Source organism: Carettochelys insculpta, chromosome 10 (genome assembly GCF_033958435.1).
Source record: "Carettochelys insculpta isolate YL-2023 chromosome 10, ASM3395843v1, whole genome shotgun sequence".
NCBI lineage: Eukaryota > Metazoa > Chordata > Testudines > Carettochelyidae > Carettochelys > Carettochelys insculpta.
Genome location: NC_134146.1, coordinates 53,397,525 through 53,421,409, shown reverse-complemented (window position 1 = coordinate 53,421,409; position 23,885 = coordinate 53,397,525). Strand labels below are relative to the sequence as shown.

The 23,885-nt window shown below is 51.2% G+C and overlaps 1 protein-coding gene across 1 annotated transcript in view; it reads right to left on the bottom strand.

The window, feature by feature from the left end:
* Positions 1-6,435: 6,435 nt before the first annotated feature.
* LOC142018473 (D-beta-hydroxybutyrate dehydrogenase, mitochondrial-like) overlaps positions 6,436-23,885 on the bottom strand; it is a 45,656-nt gene continuing 28,206 nt past the window's right edge. The window contains exons 6-7 of the mRNA XM_075004322.1: positions 16,188-16,340; positions 6,436-8,754 (exon numbers count right to left, since the gene is read on the bottom strand). Of these exons, the coding sequence (XP_074860423.1) occupies positions 8,285-8,754; positions 16,188-16,340 (623 nt within the window). The 3' untranslated portion in view covers positions 6,436-8,284. The remainder of the gene's footprint in view (positions 8,755-16,187; positions 16,341-23,885) is intronic.

Below are 23,885 nucleotides of genomic sequence, written 5' to 3'. Positions count from 1 at the left end.
CATAGTGCATCCGCACCCCCAAAGCCTGCGACTACAAACGTGGTTAATCCATGGCTTAGCTCCCTAGAGAGCACATGTACGGAGGAAGTGCAGCAAGTCCTAGAAAGTAGCAGGAGGACTTCCACCAGGAAGACCTTCAAGCAGTAATGGACTCGCTTTACGACATGGTGTTCTACCAAACAGCTAGCCCCCTTTCGGTGCCTATGGCTGTGATATTAGAGTATTTACTGGACCTCAAGAGAGGAGGACTCTCGCTATCCTCGTTTCAGGTCCACCTGGCCGCCATTTTGGTGTTCAGACACGAAGAGGAAGGGCACACGGTGTTCGCCCATCCCATGGTTACCAGGTTCTTCAAAGGGCTGGTAAGCCTATACCCCCCTCAGAAACCGCTTCCACCTCTGTGGAACTCGGACCTGGTGCTTAATGCGAAAAGGGGACCACCGTTTGAGCCTTTGGCCACGGTTTCCCTCCGCCTCCTTATGATGAAGACGACCTTTCTTCTCGCAATCACGTCAGCTCGCAGGGTGAGCGAGCTTGAGGCAGTTATGGCAACGCCGCCCTGCGCTGTTTTTCCAAGGAGGCGGTAACCATACGGCTGCATCCAGCCTTTGTTCCTAAAGTTTCTTTCTGAGTTTCATACTAACGAACCTATTGTTTACCCTTGTTATCCAAAGCCTCATAACTCTAACAAAGAGGTGCGCCTACACCTCCTGGACGTGAGCAGGCGCTAGCTTTCTATATGGACAGGACCAAGTCCTTCCGGAGAACGGATAGGCTCCTAGTCTCTATCGCTCCCAAATCAAAAGGAGAATGTCTCTCTTCGCAGAGAATCTCTAAGCACATCGTATCTTGCATAAAAATGTGCTACAAACTCAAAAAGACTCCTTTACTGGCCACGCCCAGGGCTCATTCCACTAGGGCGGTGGCAGCATCAACAGTCTTTTTTCAAGGGCGTTGCGCTAAAAGACATTTGCAGAGTGGCGACCTGGTCATCCTGTGACACCTTCGCCAAACATTACGCCCTTCACAGGGTATTCCAAGAGGATACCCGTCTCTTGGCAGCGGTCCTCTCGGGGACAAGCTGCACATAATCCGATTACCCACCTCCTATCTTGGGTTACTGCTGGGTAGTCACCTAATGTGGAGCACCCACGGGGACACTCGAAGAAGAAAGAAAGGTTACTCACCGTAGTAACGGTGGTTCTTCGAGATGTGTCCCCGTGGGTGCTCCACTACCCGCCCATCCTCCCCGCTCCGGATCTCTGTTTAGTGTTTTGCAGGAGCATCCGAGGCGGTTGGTCAAGGAACTGGCGGGGACCGGATCGCGCACGTGGCTGGGAGCGCGCGGGGGAGCGGCGCGCACCGGCGCATGCGCGGTCCGGCAGAAACTGCTTGGAAGATCCGATCTGCGGCGCCGGGCGAGCCCGACACCTAATGTGGAGCACCCACGGGGACACATCTCGAAGAACCACCGTTACTACGGTGAGTAACCTTTCTTTGCTGCGGCTGGGGGCTGCTCGCTCCTCCCGTCCCGCTCGTTGTTGCTGCCGGCAGGGATCGGGCTGGGGGGCATACAGGGCATTCCGGCGTCCGCACCGAGCTCGGCACGCTCAAGGGCGGTGCCGCACGTGCGGTGTCCTCCAGTGCCGGCAGGCTACGTGCCTGCGCGCTCTGCACCGCCGGTTCCCCAGGGGTCGGTGCCGCTGCCCGCGGTGCCGCTGGTACCAGCGCTTGTTTAGCCGCCGCCCTGCCTGCGGTGCGGGGCGGCTGGCTGATTATCGGAGGCTGAGCTGCTTCCACGTGGCTCTCCGTGCCGCCGCCGATCAGCTGTTGCTGCGGCTGGGGGCTGCTCGCTCCTCCCGTCCCGCTCGCTGTTGCTGCCGGCAGGGATCGGGCTGGGGAGCATACAGGGGATTCCGGCCCCGTCCGCACCGAGCTCGGCACGCTCGAGGGCGATGCCGCATGTGCGGTGTCCTCCGGTGCCGGCAGGCTGCGTGCCTGCGCGCTCTGCACCGCCGGTTCCCCGGGGGTCGGTGCCGCTGCCTGCGGTGCCGCCGGTACCGGCGTTTGCTTAGCCGCCGCCCTGCCTGCGGTGCTGGGCGGCTGGCTGAGTATTGGAGGCTGAGCCGTTTCCATGTGGCTCACCGTGCCGCCGCCGATCAGCTGTTGCTGCGGCTGGAGGCTGCTTGCTCCTCCCGTCCCGCTCGCTGTTGCTGCCGGCAGGGATCGGGCTGGAGATACTTTCCTCCGTTTCTGCGCTGATGGAGTGAGGGAGGCAGCTTTCCTTTTAAGGGCCCCGGAGGGTCCCTCCTGCTGCGGCCGCTCCGGCGCTTCTGGCTGGAGGGCCTTATCAAGAAGCAGCATTTTTTTTTTTTTTTTTTTTTCTCGTTTTAAAGCCTGAAGAGGACATTGTTGGTGAGTCTTTGAGTTTTTAAGTGGGTACTTAGCACCTTCTTTGTGCCGTTTTCCCCGTCCGATGGCCTGCCTTAGCAGGAGGGCTGATAGCCCTAGCTCCTGGCCTCCGGCGCTTGTTACTGGGACTGGCTGAGCTGTCCCTCTCCTAGCTTGTTCGTTGTTTTTTTGTTTTTTTTTTTTTTTTACAAAATAACAACCGGCTAGCTTATAGTAGCCTAAGTGCCTGAAAAAAACTTTAAGAAAAAACAGATAAAGTCGTTGAATACACTACTTGGCCTTAGCCTAGTTGGATTCCGTCTGCAGCCGACGGCGGTTAAGAGGAACTGGCGGGGACCGGATCGCGCACATGGCCGGGAGCGCGCGGGGGAGCGGCGCGCACCGGCGCATGCGCGGTCCGGCAGAAACTGCTTCGAAGATCCGATCTGCGGCGCCGGGCGAGCCCGACACCTAATGTGGAGCACCCACGGGGACACTCGAAGAAGAAGTGGAAGTCCAGGGGTTGCAGAATGGCATGTACAGCAAGCACTGATTCATTCCAGCAGTGCTGAATGCCTTATCTTGGCTATAGGGGGAGCTCGGAAGGGTTAGCATTTTTCCAACAGGACCTGCCAGGGGACCACCTGGCCACATGGTCATTAAGCAACAGAACACAGTGGTTGAACATGTTCATAAGCAAACTGATGACTCAGAACTCCAGCTGTTTCACAGCAGCTATCTAACTAGTCCACAGGTTTGCTTTGCAGCTGTCAGAACTCTCCCACTGCTCTTATAACTGCCAATCCATCTCCTAGCAAAATAACCACTTCCACTTCCAACTTGCTTATCCAGATGTTAGATATTGACCTCAACACAAAAGATTGCTTAGCATTTTTCACAAGAGCAGGGTGTTCATTGGGGTGGGGCCTGGAAGGAGGGGTTGGGTTTGAGCACCCCTTGGTATGAAGAAAAGTTGGCATCTATCAGGGGGTTAATCCCAACTTCCTGGCCAAATTCTAACTCCACTAATTAGATTCTGCCTCCTGGACTTCTCTTTGCACTGTATGGCTGTGCACATTGTCACCTTTCCTCAACAGAAAGCAGCATCTGCTTTTCTTTCAGTGGTGGGTGGCATTGCTATAGCAATCTCTGTGTGTAGCCTCCAAAGTACTTTACAATCCTTTGTGATAAAGAATGCTGTGTAGATGTCAAGTGCAGCCTCAGTATTTGGGTTTCCTGCTGTGCGGAGAACGAATGCAGCACCACTTCGTGTCTGATGCATCATCTCGTTGGGCTCTGAATGTTGCCCTTGCAAGAGAGCTGGGCTCAGCAACTGAACTGATTGCAAGGACTAGCTGCAGTTATTCTGGATTCAGATAAATATCACGGGTAGCTGGTGCAAGTCAGAGTGTGGCCTGCTGACCAGAATTACCTGTTCTGGGGTCTATCGCTATTCTGAGGTCCTTGAGAGTATCTGCCAATGAACAGCTGTGTGACTTCGGTTAGGTCACAGCCCTTCACTGTGCTGCAGGTCCCTCTTCTCTATTACTACCATAAGCTCTTTAGCGCAAGAAAAGTCTCCTGGGCTACGTCTACACATGCAGCCAACATCGAAATAGCTTATTTCAATGTTGCGTCATCGAAATAGTCTATTTCGATGAATAGCGTCTACACCTCCTCCAGGGCCGGCAACGTCGATGTTCAACTTCGACGTTGCTCAGCCCAACATCGAAATAGGCGCAGCGAGGGAACGTCTACACGTCAAAGTAGCACACATCGAAATAGGGATGCCAGGCACAGCTGCAGACAGGGTCACAGGGTGGACTCAACAGCCAGCCGCTCCCTTCAATGGCCCCTCCCAGACACAGTTGCACTAAACAACACAAGATACACAGAGCTGACAACTGGTTGCAGACCCTGTGCCTGCAGCATAGATCCCCAGCTGCCGCAGAAGCAGCCAGAAGCCCTGGGCTAAGGGCTGCTGCCCACGGTGACCATAGAGCCCCGCAGGGGCTGGAGAGAGAGCATCTCTCAACCCCCCAGCTGATGGCCACCATGGAGGACCCAGCAATTTCGACGTTGCGGGACGCAGATCGTCTACACGGTCCCTACTTCGACGTTGAACGTCGAAGTAGGGCGCTATTCCTATCTCCTCATGAGGTTAGCGACTTCGACGTCTCGCCGCCTAATGTCGAAGTTAACTTCGAAATAGCGCCCGATGCGTGTAGACGCGATGGGCGCTATTTCGAAGTTGGTGCCGCTACTTCGAAGTAGCGTGCACGTGTAGACGCAGCCCTGGAGTGCAGGCATGTATGTAGTACCCAGCATAACAGGGTTGCTGGGCACCTTCCTAAAAATCATCAATAACAGATCCACGGATTCCAAGGCAGGGGTGAGCGGGATCAGAGCAATCCGCTAGTCTGACCTGCTGGGCAGCACAGGTGAGACACCCGCTGGACAGTTTCCCCACAATAATTCTCCCAGCAGATCTTTCAGAAAAAACATCAAACCTTAATTCAAACTTTGCTGGAGGTAGAGAGCCCACCTTCCCCAGTGACAGGTCCAGTAGTTAAATACCCTGCCCAGCTCTGTAAATGCATACCTTAGTTCCATCAGAATTTGTCCGGCCTTGGCCTCCAGCCTTTGGATCCCGTTGGGCCTGTTAGATCCAAGAGCCCATTTTAAATCATTGATCCCTGTGCAGATACCCATAGACTGTCACCAAGCTGCCCCATCACCTTCTCTTTGCGACACTAAACAGACTGATCCCTTTGCCTTCATCACAGTATGGCAGGTTTAGTAACCCAGCCATCATTCTCTGAATCCTCTCCAATTCATCAATGCCACTCCTGAATTGGGGCACCAGGAAGGGGCACAGGATTTGAGTAGTGGTCATACCAGTGCCAAATGCAGAGGGGAATAACCCCTCTGCTCCCACATGTCATTTCCCTGTTTGTGGATCCCAGAATTACATCAATCCTCCTGTCTACAGTGTCACATCACACTAGTAGCTCATTTCAGCTGATTGTCCCTCCCAACAGCTCTGCTTCCCAGGGTAGAGCCCTCCCATCCTGAAAAGACGGCTTTTCTGGGTTTCTCTGGAGCAGACAACACTCCCCCATGTGACGGGGCACCCGATGTTGACAGTAAAGGCAATCCTGAGTCTCCCAAGGGGGTGGTGGGACTGTACATTTGCCAGGCTGCTATGAGCCTGTGGTCAGCAAGAGAGTTAAAAGCAATGCCTTAAATAGTTGGATCCTGACATAAGTTTGCCAGGTCTCAGACTGTACGCTGCAGCTTTTTCTCCAGCAGCAAGGATGGAGAGAAGAGTTGATCGCAGATAGAGAAGTTGCATTTCCTGTCCTTGCTGTCCTTTCTTGCCCCTCGGAGCTCGTCTGTCTTGGAAACAAGACTGGACGTAAGCAACAACAGTTCCAGCCCACCTCAATGTCTTTTACTTACCCCAAAGAGCAGCAACCCTCCTGCCTGTCATAGCGCCTACAAGGGCATCAGGCAGTGTCTTTCCTTATCAAACACTTTCTGGCTAACAGGAAAGGAAACTGGGTTACAATAAAAGCCTTATTTACTATTTCACCTTTAAAGGGCTTTGCCTGGCTCTCCTTTTGTCACAGCTGTAACCGAAGGCTATAGAGCTGCTGACTGGAGTGTTTGTCCAGGCACTAACGAGGTTGAGCTCTATGGGTGCCAGACCCCAAGCCTTTCTCAGACCTGCTACATGCTGGGCAGTTTTAGGGCTCTGTTAATATCTTTAGCATGCTGGGCTCATATAGTCCATCAAATTAATGCATGACTTCTTGTCTCCTGAATTAATCACTTCTGGTCAGAATTGTAAAGAGCGTGACTCTGACCTCATAAAACCACAGAATCGTAACATAGTTCAGTAGCTGGGCGAAGCCTGTGTGCGCACGTCGCCCTGGTTCTGCACCTGCACAACTCAGGAGTGAATGTCAGGCCAAGTCCAGAGGTAAGCCTCTCACCTTCCATTCAAAAAAAAAAAAAAAAAAAAAAGCTAGAGCCTGTAAACTTTATCACCATTAGTTTTAATGTTAATCAGACCGAAGGGTCTTTCGATTGCTTACTCTTTCCATTTGCTCCAGTACTTACAACAGGACAACAAACCCTTTCGCTCCATTTTCTCCAACGTGAGAAACTCACACTTACCATCCTGCTCACCTCTCACACTTCAGAAGCGCAATACTTGGCACACCCCGCGACAGGCTTTTTGTTACTGTTGTTGATTTTATGGATATGTTTTGGTGAGTTTCTTTACAGTACAAACAACGGTTTCTAAGAAAGGCTGCAATGCTGGCAGAGGTGCGGGGAAAATGTAGCAGACATGGAAGGGGGGTGGTGTGGAGGACTGAGCCCATCCCCCACCCTGGCCTGCAGGGCAAAGCCTGGCTTTGTGACCTGGCACAGGGGGTCTCAGAGCCACTCAGGTTTGGCCCATCTGCACTTCTGTAGCTGGAAAAAGAGGGACCAATGGGCCAAACTCGAGTGGGACCCTGTGAGTTAGGGGCCATGTCACTCTGTTTAGAGCCTACTCCATGGTGCTTTCCAGTCACTTCCAAGACTTCGCAGACTTCATTCAAATTCATGAATTCTAGGACTTCTCTGACCTTGATGACAAAATTGTAGCCTTATGTCTCAGTCACTTAAACATTATAACTGCTGTGGAGACTAAACTTCCCTTAAAGTTTTCCCGTTTTTCTTCATTTTCTACTAAAGATCATATCCAAACTTCATTAGCTAGCGAAACATTTCAGCTCCCATGACTCCTTCAGTGTAAATTACTACTCTTATCAGGGCTGTTTGTACTACAGTAGGGCCATGACGCCCCAGTGGGTCAGAACCCCTTTCCACAAGGCACTGTTCAATCATATGCTCAAAAGGTGACATAACTTTGAGGTCCCTAGTGAAAAATGACATTCATCGTCAAACTGTTGCCTCTGAATGATCCAAGCAAAAAAGAGAGGAATTGAATCTTATCTGGAAACAGGTCAGTGGTGCCACTGCACTACGTTACGTTAACAATAGTGCAATTAAATATACTTCAAAGCCTTTTACTTTGAAGTCACAGTGTTGAACTACTGCTGAAGAAATGAGGAATACTAACGTGGGTTGATCCTGCAGCCTTACTTGCCCATGCAATGCATCTCACGCTCATCGGTGTCAACAGAGTACTTGCATGAGGAAAGAACAGCTGGGAACCAGGACTTCCGGGTGGGCATATGCTCTATTGAACTCCTGGAGAATAAAGAACGTGACCAACAGAGGCTGAACCCTTTGACCCATTTCCCATCTTTGTAAAGTATACCAATTAAAGGGACAGGATCAGCAGCTTATTTCAGCGCTGAGAGTAATGTTGGATAGGATCCCTGAATTAAAGAAACCCGCTGCCCCTGTAACAACCTTTGCAGCCGTTAGCCACCAATCTGCAGCAATATGCCGCAGCAGCAGGCGAGTCTGAGGTTCATGGTGCAAAGGCTGCTCCCAGGCACAAACTGTTAAAGCTGGTGTAACCTTTTTCAGCAGAAGTTAGACTGAAAATCCCTTCAGAGCACCCGTAAATTAAATGGGGAGCTTAACTTGGCTGATTTTGGGGGAGCGGGCTGAGGGGAGAAGAAACATCTAAAATAAATAGGACAGAGACGGGTCCCTACAATATACATAATACATTCCTGCCTACGAAAGGTCCGATGCATCAATTACTCCCTTTTAAATTACATTCAAATCTTTAAATTAACTTTTTAGATTTCAATTATGGTACCTGGAAAAGAGCTACAAAAATACAAAAGTGACTAATGGGAATTTATACAAACATGCCCTTCGAAATTAACCTCCCAGCTTGGCAGCCTAGTGACGAGACACCTCAGTAAACGTAGACCCGATCCGAAATAGCAGCAGGCAAGTGCGTCATGATCTGCACGCGCAGCCACCAGTAGTAATCCATGGGGTGGTAGCGGGTGTAGGGGGAGGACGACGTCAATGCATGGGTGATGCTGTTGATGACTGGCGAGGTGTCTGGTGAGCCACTGTTACAGTAACTCTCCATCTTGGCGACTTGCTCATCCAAGTACTTCCTGCCATAGTCTTTGCGGACAGTCTCTGGAAGCTCCTTCCACATCTTCTCTGCTATGGCCTTAATTCGCTCTGGGGTGTACAGGTTGGTGGCACCTATGAAGTTCCCGGGCTCCACCAAGCAGACCTTCACTCCGTGGGGATGCATCTCGTAGCGCAGGCAATCTGAGAACGCTTCCACCCCATACTTCGTGATGCAATAGGCTGATCGAGCAGGGCTACCCATCCGACCCATCATGCTGCTGATGTTCACCACACGACCTAGGAGGGTACCAGGTAAATGACAGGGCCATCAGCATAAAGAATTAGCACAAGACACTCAACACATTAGATTTAACAGGCTTTGAAGTCAGATGCTTCTGAAATCTCCTGGCCTTGGGCATTTTTCAACTCAGGTGTGGCATGCTATGTGTACTTGCTGTGACTGTGTGTGCAAATGGGATAACAGTGAATGCCAATAGCTACTTGTGCTGAGCTGCAAACCGGGGCCCAAAGGCTACTCAGCCAGTGAAGCTGAAATGCCAGAGCAGAGAGGGAGCTAGTAGAGCTGATGAAAGCAAAGGCACTCAGTACAGATTTCTGCAGAAATACAGGGCTGGGGCCAGTTTCCTCGGAATTCCTTGGGCTCCTCTCAGTTGCAAGTCCCCACCCTTTGCCCCTTTGTCCAGCAGCTAACTTCACCCCAAGGAGGAAAATGGTCAGATATTCTCACTGTCTGGTGCAAGCAGAATTTCTGTCTCCCAGTTTTGCTCAGTTCTGCAGAAGCTGAGGGCCTGTCTGCCCTTCCCTGGGACAGGCGAGCAGGGAAGCTATGTAATCAGCTATACAGGTAAGGGGCTACACAGAGATGCCCACTGTTTCAAGGCTGCTTAGCACTATTTGTATCCAAATTCACTGTTGTTGCCAAAGGCATGGCAGTAGTTTGGGTAGGTGGCAAAGTGAGCCAGTCCTTACATGAGAGCTGCCTCTGGGCTGCAGCACAGAGAGGGGCCACAGATTCCGCAGCAAAGAGCTAGATGTTTCTGAGCAGACAGCAACTGCCAACATGCTGGAAAGGAGGTGGGTGTTTTACAGTTGCCCTCCACCCGAAATACCCTGGAGACCATTCCTATGTCCATGACAACTGGGCCATTAGTCACAGCCCTTCCCGAACTGGTGTTTCGGCCACACGGACTGGCAGGGCAGAGCAATGCGTGCTGACCGCCAGAGCTGGGGGCAGGGCTGTAGGTACTCTCTGAACACCAGCTCGGGGGTGCTGAGTCAGCAGTATGAACATAGGGCCGCAGCCTGCTCCCAGCAACAGCTTCAGGGACCAGCCACCAACTTCAGTGCTGTGACTCCGAGTTCCTGGGTGTGGGAGCAAGGGCTCAGCTGGGCCCTTCTGTACCACATGAAAATGTGAACAGGGCAGTCAGGAACCAAACCATCCCATGGGCGCCTCTGGGACCCTGGCACCAGGCTGCACTGAGAGGCCTCATGGGCTGCTGACCCCATGACAAGCACAGCCTGCGGGAAGAGCTAATCCTGCTGGTGGCTCCAGCCATGGATCACTGCAGTGCACGACAGGCCTGTGCCCATGGGCAGCAGTGCAGCCTCTCGCTGCCCACCATGGAGTTCCCGTTGGTCTCTGGGAGGCAGGTGGGAACAACAAGTGAGAACTGACAGAATGTCACATATTCCAGATTGTGCTCCCCCTCGCTGCCGTCACTGCCCTTCTGCTCACGCTGCTTACAGCTGGAGGGGGCAAACAAACCCCTGGGCCAGTGCACTGTGCAGGATCTGCCCGCAGACTCTGGGCCTTGTTAGGCAGCAGCTGGTGCACGTCTCTGATTGGGGCAATCTCCTGCCTCAATGGCATTGCTTGCACACACCCCGGCTGGACTGTGTCTGCGGTTCGTTGGAAACCTGGGGTGGTTCCCCTCTTCCCGTTGTTAATGTAACAGCCCTGACATAACTGCCAGTCAGCCATCAGCCTGTTGCCCTCCCCCTCAAGAGGATGCCTGTGAAGATGAGCATGTTAACCTCTGAGCACACCACCGGGGTTAACAAAGTTGTCATTTAATAGCTCAGATGGCTCAGTGTGGAGCTCTCTTCCCCTTACGCCGCTTTCCAAAATCTCCAGGAAAACCAGGCTTAAACTCTTGACTCCAGAGCCCCTGTGGCTGGCAGCTCAGCCAGCCTACAACAACCGTCCCACGGAAGTATTACAGAAACACACCCACACCCAGCCATCTGAGGTTCTTCAGTGACAACACTTCATGCTGCTGCTCCCTGTTGCCATCACAAATTGACCCCTCCAAAAACAGGCCAAATAGGGCAGAGGGAGAAAAATCACAGGGGAGAGATGGTCAGAAAGTATGTAAGTGGCCCAAACAGGCGTTGAATGGAGAACACAAGGTAGGTAGTAATTCTGGAACCAATCAATGCTAAACGATCCCTATGCTGGCAGCGCCACCCTCACCATGAGACATCCAACACTAACAATACATGTGTCAGCAGCACCATAAGACACCCAACACTAACAATTACTCTGCTGGCAGTGCCACACTCACCGTGAGACACTTGACACTAACATTACCTGTGCGGGCAGCGCCACGTTTACCGTGAGACACTCAACACTAACTATCCCTGTACTAGCACCACCACGCTCACCATGAGACACCCAACACTAACAATTCCTGTGCCGGCAGTGCCATGCTCACTGTGAGACACCCAACACCATGAGACATCTGACACCAACAATCCATGTGTCACCGCACCATAAGACACCCGACACTATCAATCCTTGCGCCAGCAGCACCACGCTCACCGTGAGACACCCGACACTAACAATCCCTGTGCCGCCAGTGCCGTGCTCACCATCAGACTCCAACACTAACAGTCCCTGTGCCGGCAGCACCACGCTCACCGTGAGACACCCGACAATACCAATCCCTGTGCCGGCAGCGCCACGCTTACTGTGTGGCACCTGACACTAACAATTCCTGTGCCAACAGTGCCATGCTCACCGTGAGACACCCGACACTAACAATCCCTGTGCTGGCAGCACCACGCTCACTGAGAGACCTGTAGACTATTACCCCTTCCTACTTCTTTATGTAGGAACCAATGATACAGCTAAGAACAACTTCGATGAGATCACGGCAGATTACGTAACCCTCGGGAGAAAGATCAAGGAATATGGAGCACAGGTGGTCTTCTCATCTATCCTCCCTGTGGAAGGATGGGGTCTGTGGAGGGACTGTCGAATCACAGAGGTACATGCACAGTTACAGAGGTGGTGTAGCAGGGAAGGATTTGGTTTCTTTGACCATGGGATTCTGTTTCATGAACAGGGATTGCTGAGAAGAGATGGGATCCACCTCACTAAAAGAGGAAAGAGCATCTTTGCGGGCTGGCTTGCAAACCTAGTGAGGAGGCTTTAAACTAGGTTTGTCGGGGGAAGGTGACACAAGCCCGGAGGTAAGTGGGGAAGGAGGAGGGAACAATCAACTGGGTTTCCTGGGTGAAGAGGAGAAAGTGGGCCAATCGGCCCCTTCTCTAAGATGCTTGTACACTAATGCCAGAAGCCTGGGGAACAAACAGGAAGAATTAGAGGCCCTGGCACAGTCACACAAGTATGAGGTGGTTGGAGTAATGGAGACTTGGTGGGACAATTCGCGTAACTGGAGCACGGTCATGGAAGGTTATAAATTGTTTAGGGAGGACAGACAGGGGAGAAGAGGAGGAGGAGTTGAGCTCTATGTGAGGGAGCAGTGTGATTGCTCAGAGCTCCAGTATGAGGAGGGAGAAAATCCAGTTGAGTGTCTTTGGGTTAAGCTTAGAGGTGGAAGTAACAGAGGTGATATTGTAGTTGGTGTCTGTTACAGGCCGCCAGATCAGGGAGAGGAGATAGATGAGGCTTTCTTCAGGCAGCTTAGTGAAGCTTCCAAATCACAGGCCCTGGTTCTCATGGGAGACTTTAATCATCCTGACATTTGTTGGGAGACCAATACATCAGCACACAGACAATCCAGGAAGTTTTTGGAGAATGTTGGGGATAACTTCTTGGTACAAGTGCTGAAGGAACTGACCAGCGGCCGTGCGCAACTTGACCTGTTGCTCACAAACAGGGAAAAACTAGGAGAAGAAATACAAGTGGGAGGGAACCTGGGCTACAGCAACCATGAGATCGTAGATGTCAGGATCCAGACGAAAGGAAGAAGGGTGAGCAGTAACATACAGACCCTTGATTTCAGAAGCGCAGACTTTGACTCCCTAAGAGACTGGATGAGCAGGATCCCTTGGGAAACGAAGATGAAGGGGAAAACAGTTGAAGAGAACTGGCAGTATTTTAAAGAAATCTTACTGAAGGCACAGGAACAAACAATCCCGCTGTGTAGTAAGAAATGCAAACATGGTAGGCAACCAGCTTGGCTTAACAGGGAAATCCTTAGTCAGCTTAAACTCAAAAAGGATGCATATAAGAAATGGAAACGTGGACAGTTGACTACGGAGGAGTATAAACATACGGCTGGAGAATGCCGGGCAGTAATCAGGAAAGCAAAAGCACAATTGGAACTGCAGCTGGCAAGGGATATGAAGAGTAACAAGAAGGGTTTCTACAGGCATGTGAACAATAAACAGGTTATCAGAGAAGGTGTGGGGCCATTACTGCATGAGGGAGGTAAACTAGTGACAGATGATACAGGAAAAGCTGAAGTACTCAATGCTTTTTTTGCCTCCGTCTTCACGGACAAAGTCAACTTCCCCAGGACAGTCCTAGATGATGCGGTATGGGAAGGTGGAGGGCAGCTATCTGTGGGGAAGGAACAAGTTCTGAGCTATCTAGAAAAACTAGATGTGCACAAGTCCATGGGGTGCATTAAATCCAGACCCAGGGTACTGAGGGAATTGGCAGAGGTCATTGCTGAACCTTTGGCCATTATCCTTGAAGACTCTTGGAGATCAGGGGAGATACCGGATGACTGGAAGAAGGCAAACGTAGTGCCCATCTTTAAAAAAGGAAAGGACGACAATCCAGGGAACTATAGACCCGTCAGCCTTACCTCAATCCCTGGGAAAATAATGGAAGGAATCCTCAAGGAATCTATTTTGAAGCACTTGGAAGAGGAGAAAGTGATCAAAAGTAGCCAACATGGATTCACCAGGGGCAAGTCCTGCCTCACCAATCTGATTAACTTCTATGACGAGGTAACAAGCTCTGTGGACATGGGGAAGTCAGTGGATGTGATATACGTTGACTTCAGCAAGGCTTTTGATACGGTCTCCCACAACATTCTTGACCATAAGTTAAGGAAATATGGATTGGATCCTTGGACTTTAAGATGGATAGAAAGCTGGCCTGATGGTCGGGCCCAACAGGTAGTGGTCAATGGCGCAATATCTGGATGGTGGTCAGTTTCAAGCATTGTGCCGCAAGGCTCAGTTCTGGGGCCGGTGTTATTCAACATCTTTATTAATGACCTGGATGAGGGACTGGACTGCACCCTCAGCAAGTTTGCGGATGACACAAAACTAGGGGGAGAGGTAGATATGTTGAAGGGTAGAGAGAGAATTCAGAGGGACCTGGATAAATTGGAGGACTGGGCCAAAAGAAATCTGATGTGGTTCAATAAGGAGAAGTGTAGAGTCCTGCACCTGGGGCGGAAGAATCCCAAGCATTGTTACAGGCTGGGGATCGACTGGCTCAGCAGCAGTATGATGGAAAGGGACCTAGGGGTTATGGTGGATGAAAGGCTGGATATGAGTAAGCAGTGTGCCCTTGTAGCCAAGAAAGCTAACAGCATACTGGGGTGCATTAGGAGGAGCATTTTGAGCAGATCTAGAGAAGTAGTTATTCCTCTTTATTCAGCACTAGTGAGGCCACATCTGGAATATTGGCTACGTCTACACGTGAAGCCTACATTGAAGTAGCCTATTTTGATGTGGCGACATCGAAATAGGCTATTTCGATGAATAACGTCTACACGTCCTCCAGGGCTGGCAACGTCGATGTTCAACATCGATGTTGCGCAGCACCACATCGAAATAGGCGCTGCGAGGGAACGTCTACACGCCAAAGTAGCACACATCGAAATAAGGGTGCCAGGCACAGCTGCAGACAGAGTGACAGAGCGGACTCAACAGCAAGCCGCTCCCTGAAAGGGCCCCTCCCAGACACAGTTGCACTAAACAACACAAGATACACAGAGCCGACAACTGGTTGCAGACCCTGTGCATGCAGCATGGATCCCCAGCTACCGCAGCAACAGCCAGAAGTCCTGGGCTAAGGGCTGCTGCACACGGTGACCATAGATCCCTGCAGGGGCTGGAGAGAGAGCGTCTCTCAACCCCTCAGCTGATGGCCGCCATGGTGGACCCCGCTATTTCGAAGTTGCGGGACGCGCAACGACTACACGGTCCCTACTTTGACGTTGAACGTCGAAGTAGGGCGCTATTCCCATCCCCTCATGGGGTTAGCGGCTTCGACGTCTCGCCGCCTAACGTCGATGTTAACATCGAAATAGCGCCCAACACGTGTAGCCGTGACGGGCGCTATTTCGAAGTTAGTGCCGCTACTTCGAAGTAGCGTGCACGTGTAGACACGGCTATTGTGTCCAGTTTGGGGCCCCCCAGTATAAAAAGGATGTGGATTTGCTGGAGCAGGTTCAGCGAAGGGCAATAAAAATGATTACGGGTCTGGAGCACAAGACCTCTGAGGATAGGCTGAGGGATTTGGGCTTGTTTAGTTTACAGAAGAGAAGACTTAGAGGTGATTTAATAGCAGCCTTCAACTTCCTGAAGGGGAGCTCTAAATAGGACGGTGAGAAACTGTTCTCAGTGTTGTCAGATGGCAGAACAAGGAGTAATGGTCAGAAGTTGAGGAGGGAAAGGTGTAGGTTAGATATTAGGAAAGCTTCTTCACCAGGCGGGTGGTGAAGCATTGGAATGCGTTGCCTAGAGAGGTGGTGGATTCTCCATGCCTTGAGGTTTTTAAGTCCCGGCTGGACAAGGTCCTGGCTGGGATGAATTAGTAGGGGTTGATCCTGCTTGAAGCAGGGGGCTGGACTAGATGACCTCCTGAGGTCCCTTCCAGCCCTATGATTCTGTGAGACACCCGACACTAACAATCCCTGTGCCAGCAGTGCCACACTCACCGAGAGACACCCGACACTAACAGGTCCTATGCCGGCAACACAGCACCACACTCACTGTGAGAATCCATCCGACACTAGCATTAACAGGCTGCTCGAGATGAAACAGTTAATCTCCCTGATGTCACTGGATCTTTGCAGGCCAGCAAAACGTGATTCATGTGCAAAGGGGCCACCTGAGATGTGGTTTTGGCCACATATCTACCATGTCCAACAACTGCAAAGCAGTGAAAGGAGTTGTTAAGCCCAGCTGGGTGACGCACTAGCCCAGCACTCACAAAGAGCAGCAACAGGCACCAGCAATACACAGTCATACCCTAACCTGCTCTGCATGGCAAGGGAAGTCCCTAGCAGACTTTTCAGGCAGTTTCTCAGCTGCCATTCACTGCATGGCTTTCTTTCACACCCACTGCATCTAGGGTAAACACTGCCATCCTAAGCTGGTAGCATTTCACACCCTCTCACCCTGCAGCAGCAGGTGCAGGGCAATGGGGAATTCATCCGCTAACCCACCAGCACAGCAGGGCTACAAACATGCTTGTGTGGGAAACCACTCACCTTTGGCCCTCCGGATTAGAGGGAGGAAAGCCTTGGTAGTTTGGATCGTCCCCCAGAGGTTCACTTCAGCTACTTCCTTGTAGGTTTCCATACTGGTGAACTCGACTTCCCCGAACGTGGAGATCCCGGCATTGTTAACTACCCCCCAGAGTCCTGGAAAGTAAATCAAGCCAGAAGAATCACCTCTTTGTAACTAATGACAGAATCCTGGGAAAAGGCTTTCTAATGGATTATCAAATTGCATCGTGCAGCTTTTAATTATAATAATGCCAAGGTCTGATGGCGCCTTTCAGCTGTGGCTATCACAGTGCTAGGCAGGGCCTGGCAGCATCCTTTTCCCTATTTTATAGATGGGAAAACTGAGGCACAGCAGTGCCATGTGATTCGCTCAGGCTACCCAGTCAGCCAGGGGCACAATCAAGTATTTAACTTGGGTCTTCTGAGTTACAGGCTATTCGCTGGCCTCACTCTCTCTCCATCATGACCTATAAAGGTACACTTCAGACCAGAAAGTAACCCAGACTGAGCTCACCTAACTGAGGAAACATGACCATCATCCCAACCTGTTCAGCAACACCTAACTCCAGAGCATGACAAATGACGGTAATGAAATTCTAAATCAAATAAATATAGACTCTCAACCATGTCTAAACTGTCCATGTCTAAACTGTCATCCTTTATCAGATTAAAATGGAAAATAATCCTCTTGCAAAATGCAAATCCCAAGGGCTGGTGAGATCTTGTAGAGACAATGGAATCTTGCTCAGAGCCAGTTACATGCAGCAGTGCACCTATACAAGGAAAGACATACTGGGGAAAAATGCCAAACAAACCATCCCTGCAAATCCAAGTTTGTTACAGCCACAATGGTCTGAAAAGGCGTGAGATCGTCACAACAGCATTCATTCTCACACAACAAACAACTTCCATATTTCCCATGTGAGGACCTGGCCTGCAATCCTGCAAGAGCTGAACAGCGTTTTGGTGCTCCCCCCCGAGAGGTGCAGAGGAGGACTCAAAGGAGAAAGATCAAAATTTCAGATCTGGAGGCAGATTCAGATGTTCCTGCTTAGTCTGTCCCCTCCTCAGATCCCCATGTTCTCTGTATGGGGAATTAAAAGACAAGTCACTCAGCACAGGGCACAGTGCAGATCTCAGAATCATAGGGCTGGAAGGGACCTCAGGAAGTCATCTAGTCCAGCCCCCTGCTTCAAGCAGGATCAACCCCCATTAAGTTATCCCAGCCAGGACCTTGTCGAGCTGGGACTTAAAAAACCTCGAGGGATAGAAAATCCACCACCTCTCTAGGCAACGTGTTCCAATGCTTCACCACCCTCTGGGTGAAGTAGTTTTTCCTAATACCTAACCTACACCTCTCCCTCAACCAGGTGCTTGCGAACAGGGTGGTTGCTAACAGGTGGGAGTTTTGAGAGGGGCTCTCCTGGGGAAGCAAGGGGCAAACTACAGCACCTTTGGGTAAGTGGCTCTCTGGAGCGTGTGGGTGCCTGGGTTTGGGGGTTCTGGGCCTGGGTTTGTCTGTTTGTTTGGTGTTTGGAGTGCTGTGCTGTCTGTTTGAAAGGCCATGTGCTCAGGCTGGCCATGTGCTCAGGCTGCGCCGATTGGCTGAGTGGTAGTCAGAGGGAGGGGCTCTCTCAGGTAGGCCAGAGCTCTAAAGCCCTGCTGGCAAGCGACCAGGGAGCATGCGAACGGGGTGGTTGCTAACAGGAGGGAGTTTTGAGAGGGGAGTTGAGAGGGGGAGCTTAGAGGGAGCTACTTACTTCTTCAGGTGTAAGAGGCAGCATCATCCCCAACTGCTGGCTGGAGCTGAGGGACCCGCTGCAGCACGAGGAGCCAGGGGGTGGGGGGGGGGGCGAGATCGAGGGATGTCAGTGGTGGGCAAGTGGTTTGGGGGCATCTGGTACGGCTGTGAGGATGGCAGCACCCACGGAGGCTGCTTGCGGAGTGCTGGCCCAGATTGCATGGCTTCCAGGCCCAGTTCTGCGCTCCCTGCATGCACGTGCCGCACCAGATCTGTGGGGCTCCGGGGACAGCCATAGCCAGATGAAGAGTTGGTAGCTTTGGCTGGGACCCAGGGTGCGGCTGGGCTGCGAGATCGGCGCCTTCCTGGAGGACGTGGGGCTGCAGCAGCATGTGGCCAGGTGCGGAGAGGCCAGGGGAAGGGGGACCTGGGGGCAACTAGAACTGAGAGGGGGCAGTGTGGTGCAGTCGGGAGACATGGGAGTGGATGGGGGAAAGGGGACAGGGAGGAAGGATCTGGGGGGTGATGGTAGCCGATGAGAGGCAGAGGGGTGGGGAGGAGGGTCCTGAGGAGGCGAGGAGGTCGTCACTGGGAGCTTTGGGGACATGTGGCGCCAGGGAGGTGCAAGAGGTTGTGGGACCGTACCCACGTTCTCCATGCCCCACTCCCTTGTGGGTTATCCTGGAAAGGAGCAAGGCTAAGGGAGTAAACCCTGACAGAAAATCCGGAGGGGAGTCCTAAGGCGGTTCTGTGCCAACTTCTGGCATTGACCCAGCAACTCCTGCAGCTGAGCTGGTACCAGACGTAGAGGTTATCCTCTCCTTTGGACTATATCAGTAAAGCCGAGAGGGGAACACTGGCATCTGGGCAGCCCAGGGTCCCAATAATCACCCAAGCTCGCGCCTGGAGAGGTACTCCAGCATTGCTAGCAGTGTTGAACCAACACGGGAGGTAAAAGATACCGGTTATAAGCTCTTGCTCGAATGGCGTAGAGAACGAGCGCCAGGGGTTGCCTCCGACGGTGGGAGAGATCGTCGCATCTCACTGGATAGTCACCACCCACCTCAAGCTGGGCAGCGCCCAGCCAATAGGGTACTGTCCCACTACAGTTCACCTGCCTCACTGGGTGCATGAGGCTTAAGGTTCCCAAACCTGACAAGTGACCTGAAATCTGAGCACCAGGCAAACCAATAAGAAAATCAACAAGAAAAGGAAACCAAAGTTTTAAGCTTGCTTGCTGGAATGTGTGGACCATGCTGACAGGTCTGACTGAAGATCTTCAGGACATCAGCGACACCCAAAAGACCGCTGTCATCAATGAGGAACTGAAGAGGCTCCAAGCTGACATTGCTGCTCTGCAAGAGACATGTCTCGCAGATTCGGGATGTCTAAAGGAAAAGGACTACACCTTTTTCTGGCAGGGGAAAGCCCGAGAAGAACCCAGGGAGCATGGTGTTGGCTTCGCCATCAAAAACACCCTTCTACAAATGGTGGAATTAGTCATGGGTGGATCAGAAAGACTCCTTCAGGTCATACTTCAAACTCACGCCGGTCCTGTCCACCTGATCAGCGCTTACGCCCCAAGCCTGTATGCTGCACCGGAAGTAAAAGACAAGTTTTATGACGTGCTTAATGCTGCCATAGCGCAAATACCTGCTCGTGAACAACGGTACATTCTGGGTGACTTCAATGCAAGAGTTGGAGCCGATCATGACTCGTGGCCTTCCTGCTTAGGCCACTTCGGTGTGGGAAAAATGAATGAAAATGGTCAGCATCTTCTCGAACTTTGCACGTATCACAATCTGTGCATCAAACACATATTTCCAAACCAAGCCACAGCACAGTGTGTCATGGAGACACCCACGCTCAAAACACTGGCATCAACTAGACGTGGTCATCGCTAGACGTGATAACCTCAAAAACATCCTTCTGACACACAGCTATCATAGTGCTGACTGTGATACAGATCACTCGTTAGTTTACTCCAAACTCAAGGTGATTCCCAAGAAGCTGCACCGCTCTAAACCAACTGGAAGGCCCTGCATCGATGCCAGAAAGACAACTAACTCAGAGAGAGCTGAAAAGTTCAGAGTGACCCTCGAGGAGAATCTGCACAGCAAGCCTGGGGGTGCCGATGTGACATCCAGATGGCAGCATCTGAGGGATACAATGTACAACACGGCCTGTCGGTGTTTGGAAGAAGAGCTAGAAACACAAATGACTGGTTCGAAGCTAACTCCGATGAGATGATTCCAGCCATCGAAAAAAACGTGCTGCGCTCCTGGAGTACAAACGTTCACCGAGCCAGAGTACCCTGCAAGCGCTCAGAGTAGCCAGAAACACAGTACAGCAGATGGCCAGGCGCTGTGCCAACAACTACTGGCTCGAGCTATGCAGCAGCATCCAGAACTGTGCTGACTTTGGTAACCTCAGGGGAATGTACGAGAGAATCAAGAAGGCATTAGGACCCACCCAGAACAAGATGGCACCTCTGAAATCCAAATATGGTGAAGTCATCACTGACAAAGCCAAACAGATGGAGCGCTGGGTCGAGCACTACTCCGAGCTGTACTCACGTGAGACCATTGTGGTCGACTCAGCCCTTGAAGCCATCAAACTCCTACCAGTAATGGATGAACTGGACCAGGAACCAACTGTGGATGAACTGAAGAAAGCCATCAACAACATTGCAGTAGGAAAGGCCCCGGGCCAGGATGGTATACCAGGAGAGGTAATCAAGTGTGCCACAGACACTCTCCTGGAACCCCTACGTGAGCTACTGTGCCTGTGCTGGAGAGAGGGAGAGGTTCCACGGGACATGCGCGACGCTAACATCATAACCTTACATAAGAACAAAGGAGACAGAAGCGACTGCAACAATTACCGTGGAATCTCCCTCCTAAGCATCACTGGTAAACTGTTCGCTCGCGTCATCCTCGGCAGACTCCAGAAGATTGCTGAGAGGCTGTATTCTGAATCACAGTGCGGATTCTGCGCGGAGAGATCTACAGTTAACATGGTCTTCGCTCTGAGGCAGCTGCAGGAGAAATGAAGGGAGCAGAGGAAGCCACTCTATATTGCCTTCATCGACCTAACCAAGGCCTTCGACTTGGTCAGCAGGGATGGTCTGTTCAAACTGCTCCACAAGATAGGCTGTCCTCCACGGTTACTCAAGATGATCCAGTCGTTCCACGAAGACATGAGAGGAACCATCCAATACGACGGCACATTATTGGATGCTTTCAGCATCAGGAGCGGCGCCAAACAAGGATGCGTCCTTGTGCCGACATTGTTTGGGATCTTCTTCGCGCTCCTCCTTAAACACGCCTTTGGATCTTCAACAGAGGGCATCTTTTTGCACACAAGATCTGATGGGAAACTGTTTAATCTTGCAAGGCTGAAAGCTAAATCTAAGGTGCGGGAAGTCCTCATCAGAGATATGCTGTTCGCAGATGACGCTACTGTCATGTCACACACAGAAGACCAGCTTCAGAAGCTGCTGGATCGGTTCTCCAAAGCATGCAAGGACTTTGGGCTCTCCATCAGCCTAAAGAAGACAAATGTACTTGCTCAGTACGTTGCTGATTCTCCATCAATCAGCATTGACAACTATACATTAGAGGTCGTCCACGAGTTCGTTTACCTCGGGTCCACCATCACTGACACCCTGTCCTTGGAGACTGAGCCAAATAGCAGGATCGGTAAAGCAGCCACAACTCTGTCCAGACTCAGCGAGAGTGTGTGGAATAACAACAAGCTGTACACTCACACCAAAATGCAAGTCTACAGAGCACCCTCAGCACCCTCTTTTACAGCAGCGAGACTTGGACCCTGTATGCCCACCAGGAAAAGAGGCTGAATGTCTTCCACTTGCACTGCCTCAGGCGCATCCTTGGAATATCTTGGAAGGACAGAGTGTCCAACACTACCGTCCTTGAGCAAGCTGGAATCCCAGCTATGCACACCCTCCTCAGGCAACAACAGCTCTGCTGGCTTGGCCACGTCCACAGGATGAATGGTGGAAGGATCCCAAAAGACATCCTGTATGGCAAACTAGCCTCTGGCAAAAGACCTCCCGGACGCCCCCAGCTGCACTACAAAGATGTTTGCGAGAGACACCTCAGGGAAGCAGACATCAACCAGACAGCTGGGAGGAGCTGGCAGACAATCGCAGCAGATGGAGGCAGGAACTATACAAGGGCCTTCAGAAGGGTGAGTTGAGGATCAGACAGCTAGCAAAGGAGAAGCGAGCCCACAGAAAGCACAGCAAGGACCTGCCAGACTCCCATTATACATGCAACAGATGCAGCAAGGACTGTCACTCTTGTGTGCGTCTTCACAGTCACAGCCGACGCTGCAAATGAGGATGCCAAACAGAACTACGAAGGGCGCGTTCCATAGTCTACGTAGGCTGAAGGATGCTACTACCTCTCCTTCTGCAACTTCAGACCATTACTCCTCCTTCTGCCATCTGATACCACTGAGAACAGTTTCTCACCCTCCTCTTTAGAGCTCCCTTTCGGAAAGCTGAAGGCTGCTATTAAATCATCCTTCAGTCTTCTCTTCTGTAAACTAAACAAGCCCAAATCCCTCAGCCTACCCTCATAGATCTTGTGCTCCAACCCCTTAATCATTTTGTTGCCCTCCGCTGAACCTGCTTCAGCTCATCTGCACCCTTTTTATACTGGGGGACTCAAAACTGGACACAATATTTCAGATGTGGCCTCACCAGTGCCGAACAGAGGGGAACAACCACTTCTCTAGATCTGTGCCACTTCATTTACCCACCTGAGAAAGTCCCAGCATTGTTTGTAAACTGTACTAAAAAGAAGCTATGTTCGAAAGCAGAAGTCAGGTACCCTCTGCACAAACGTGTCTCTGCACTGGAGCTTTGCAGGGCAAGCTCCTTTCCCAGTTTGTAAAGGCTGGTGTGAACGCTCCCCAAAGCCCTATGGTAAATGATGTCCTTTTGTTGCCTGGAACAAACATGTAGGAAGTGTACAGACCATCTTTTACAAATAGATTAACTGCTTCAAGTAACTGTGGTTCTGCTAATCTGCGGCAAAAACTCTAGTGTTGACACGCAAGCCAGAAGGTTTGCAATGCCAGAGGATGTGCTCACGCTTCTCTTGCCTCTTCCTTTTGCTCCTCTACAGAAAAAGAGGAGGTGACTGATGGCTGTCCCCAGCAGCCTTCAGAGATTAACAAATGCATAGAACAGGGAGGTGACATAATTTGAGCCAATGTGATATAGGAAGCTGCCCTGGAGTAGTCCATAAAAGGCTACTGGTGAATCCCATGAGATGGCTTTATTTTGTTTTCCAGTGAAAGCCAAATGCTACCTGCTGATCATGTGCGTTTGACAGAGCTGATGTTTTGGGAACTAAGCCACAGAGGGCAAACTGCTCATCTGCCACTGAGAACTTTGAGCTGGAAGATTTATACATTATTTAATGGGAGTAATTAGTTTATTTTACAAGAATTATGGAACAATTAGTCTCTGGCTTCCTCTGTATTACTCCGATTTGAGCTTACTCCTAGCATGTGACAGTGACCACCTTCTACTCCCAGGCCTGAGTTAAGGACATTCCTTAGGGAAAGAAAATTGCTGGTTATCAGGAAGTGTTCACAACATTCCATCAGACGCCCATGGGTAGTTGGGGCTTTCAGAGTGCACAAGCTCAAGCATTACCCTCTCTTCCCAGGAACTTGTTTCTGGTTAGCACACGTCTCTCTGACAGGCTGAAGGCAACAAGTCAATTCTGGCCTCCCCAGTGGAGCCTGTACAATCTGAGAAGGTCTTAATGGCCCAAGTTGGATTTGCGGAAGTGTCCCAAAGGGGCTCCCCATTTCTATGAATGATTTGCTTAGCTGACTGCCTTTAGAAGACCAGGCTAGACTCCCACTCGGCTCTAATCTCCAGTCATCTAGAAGGGGCC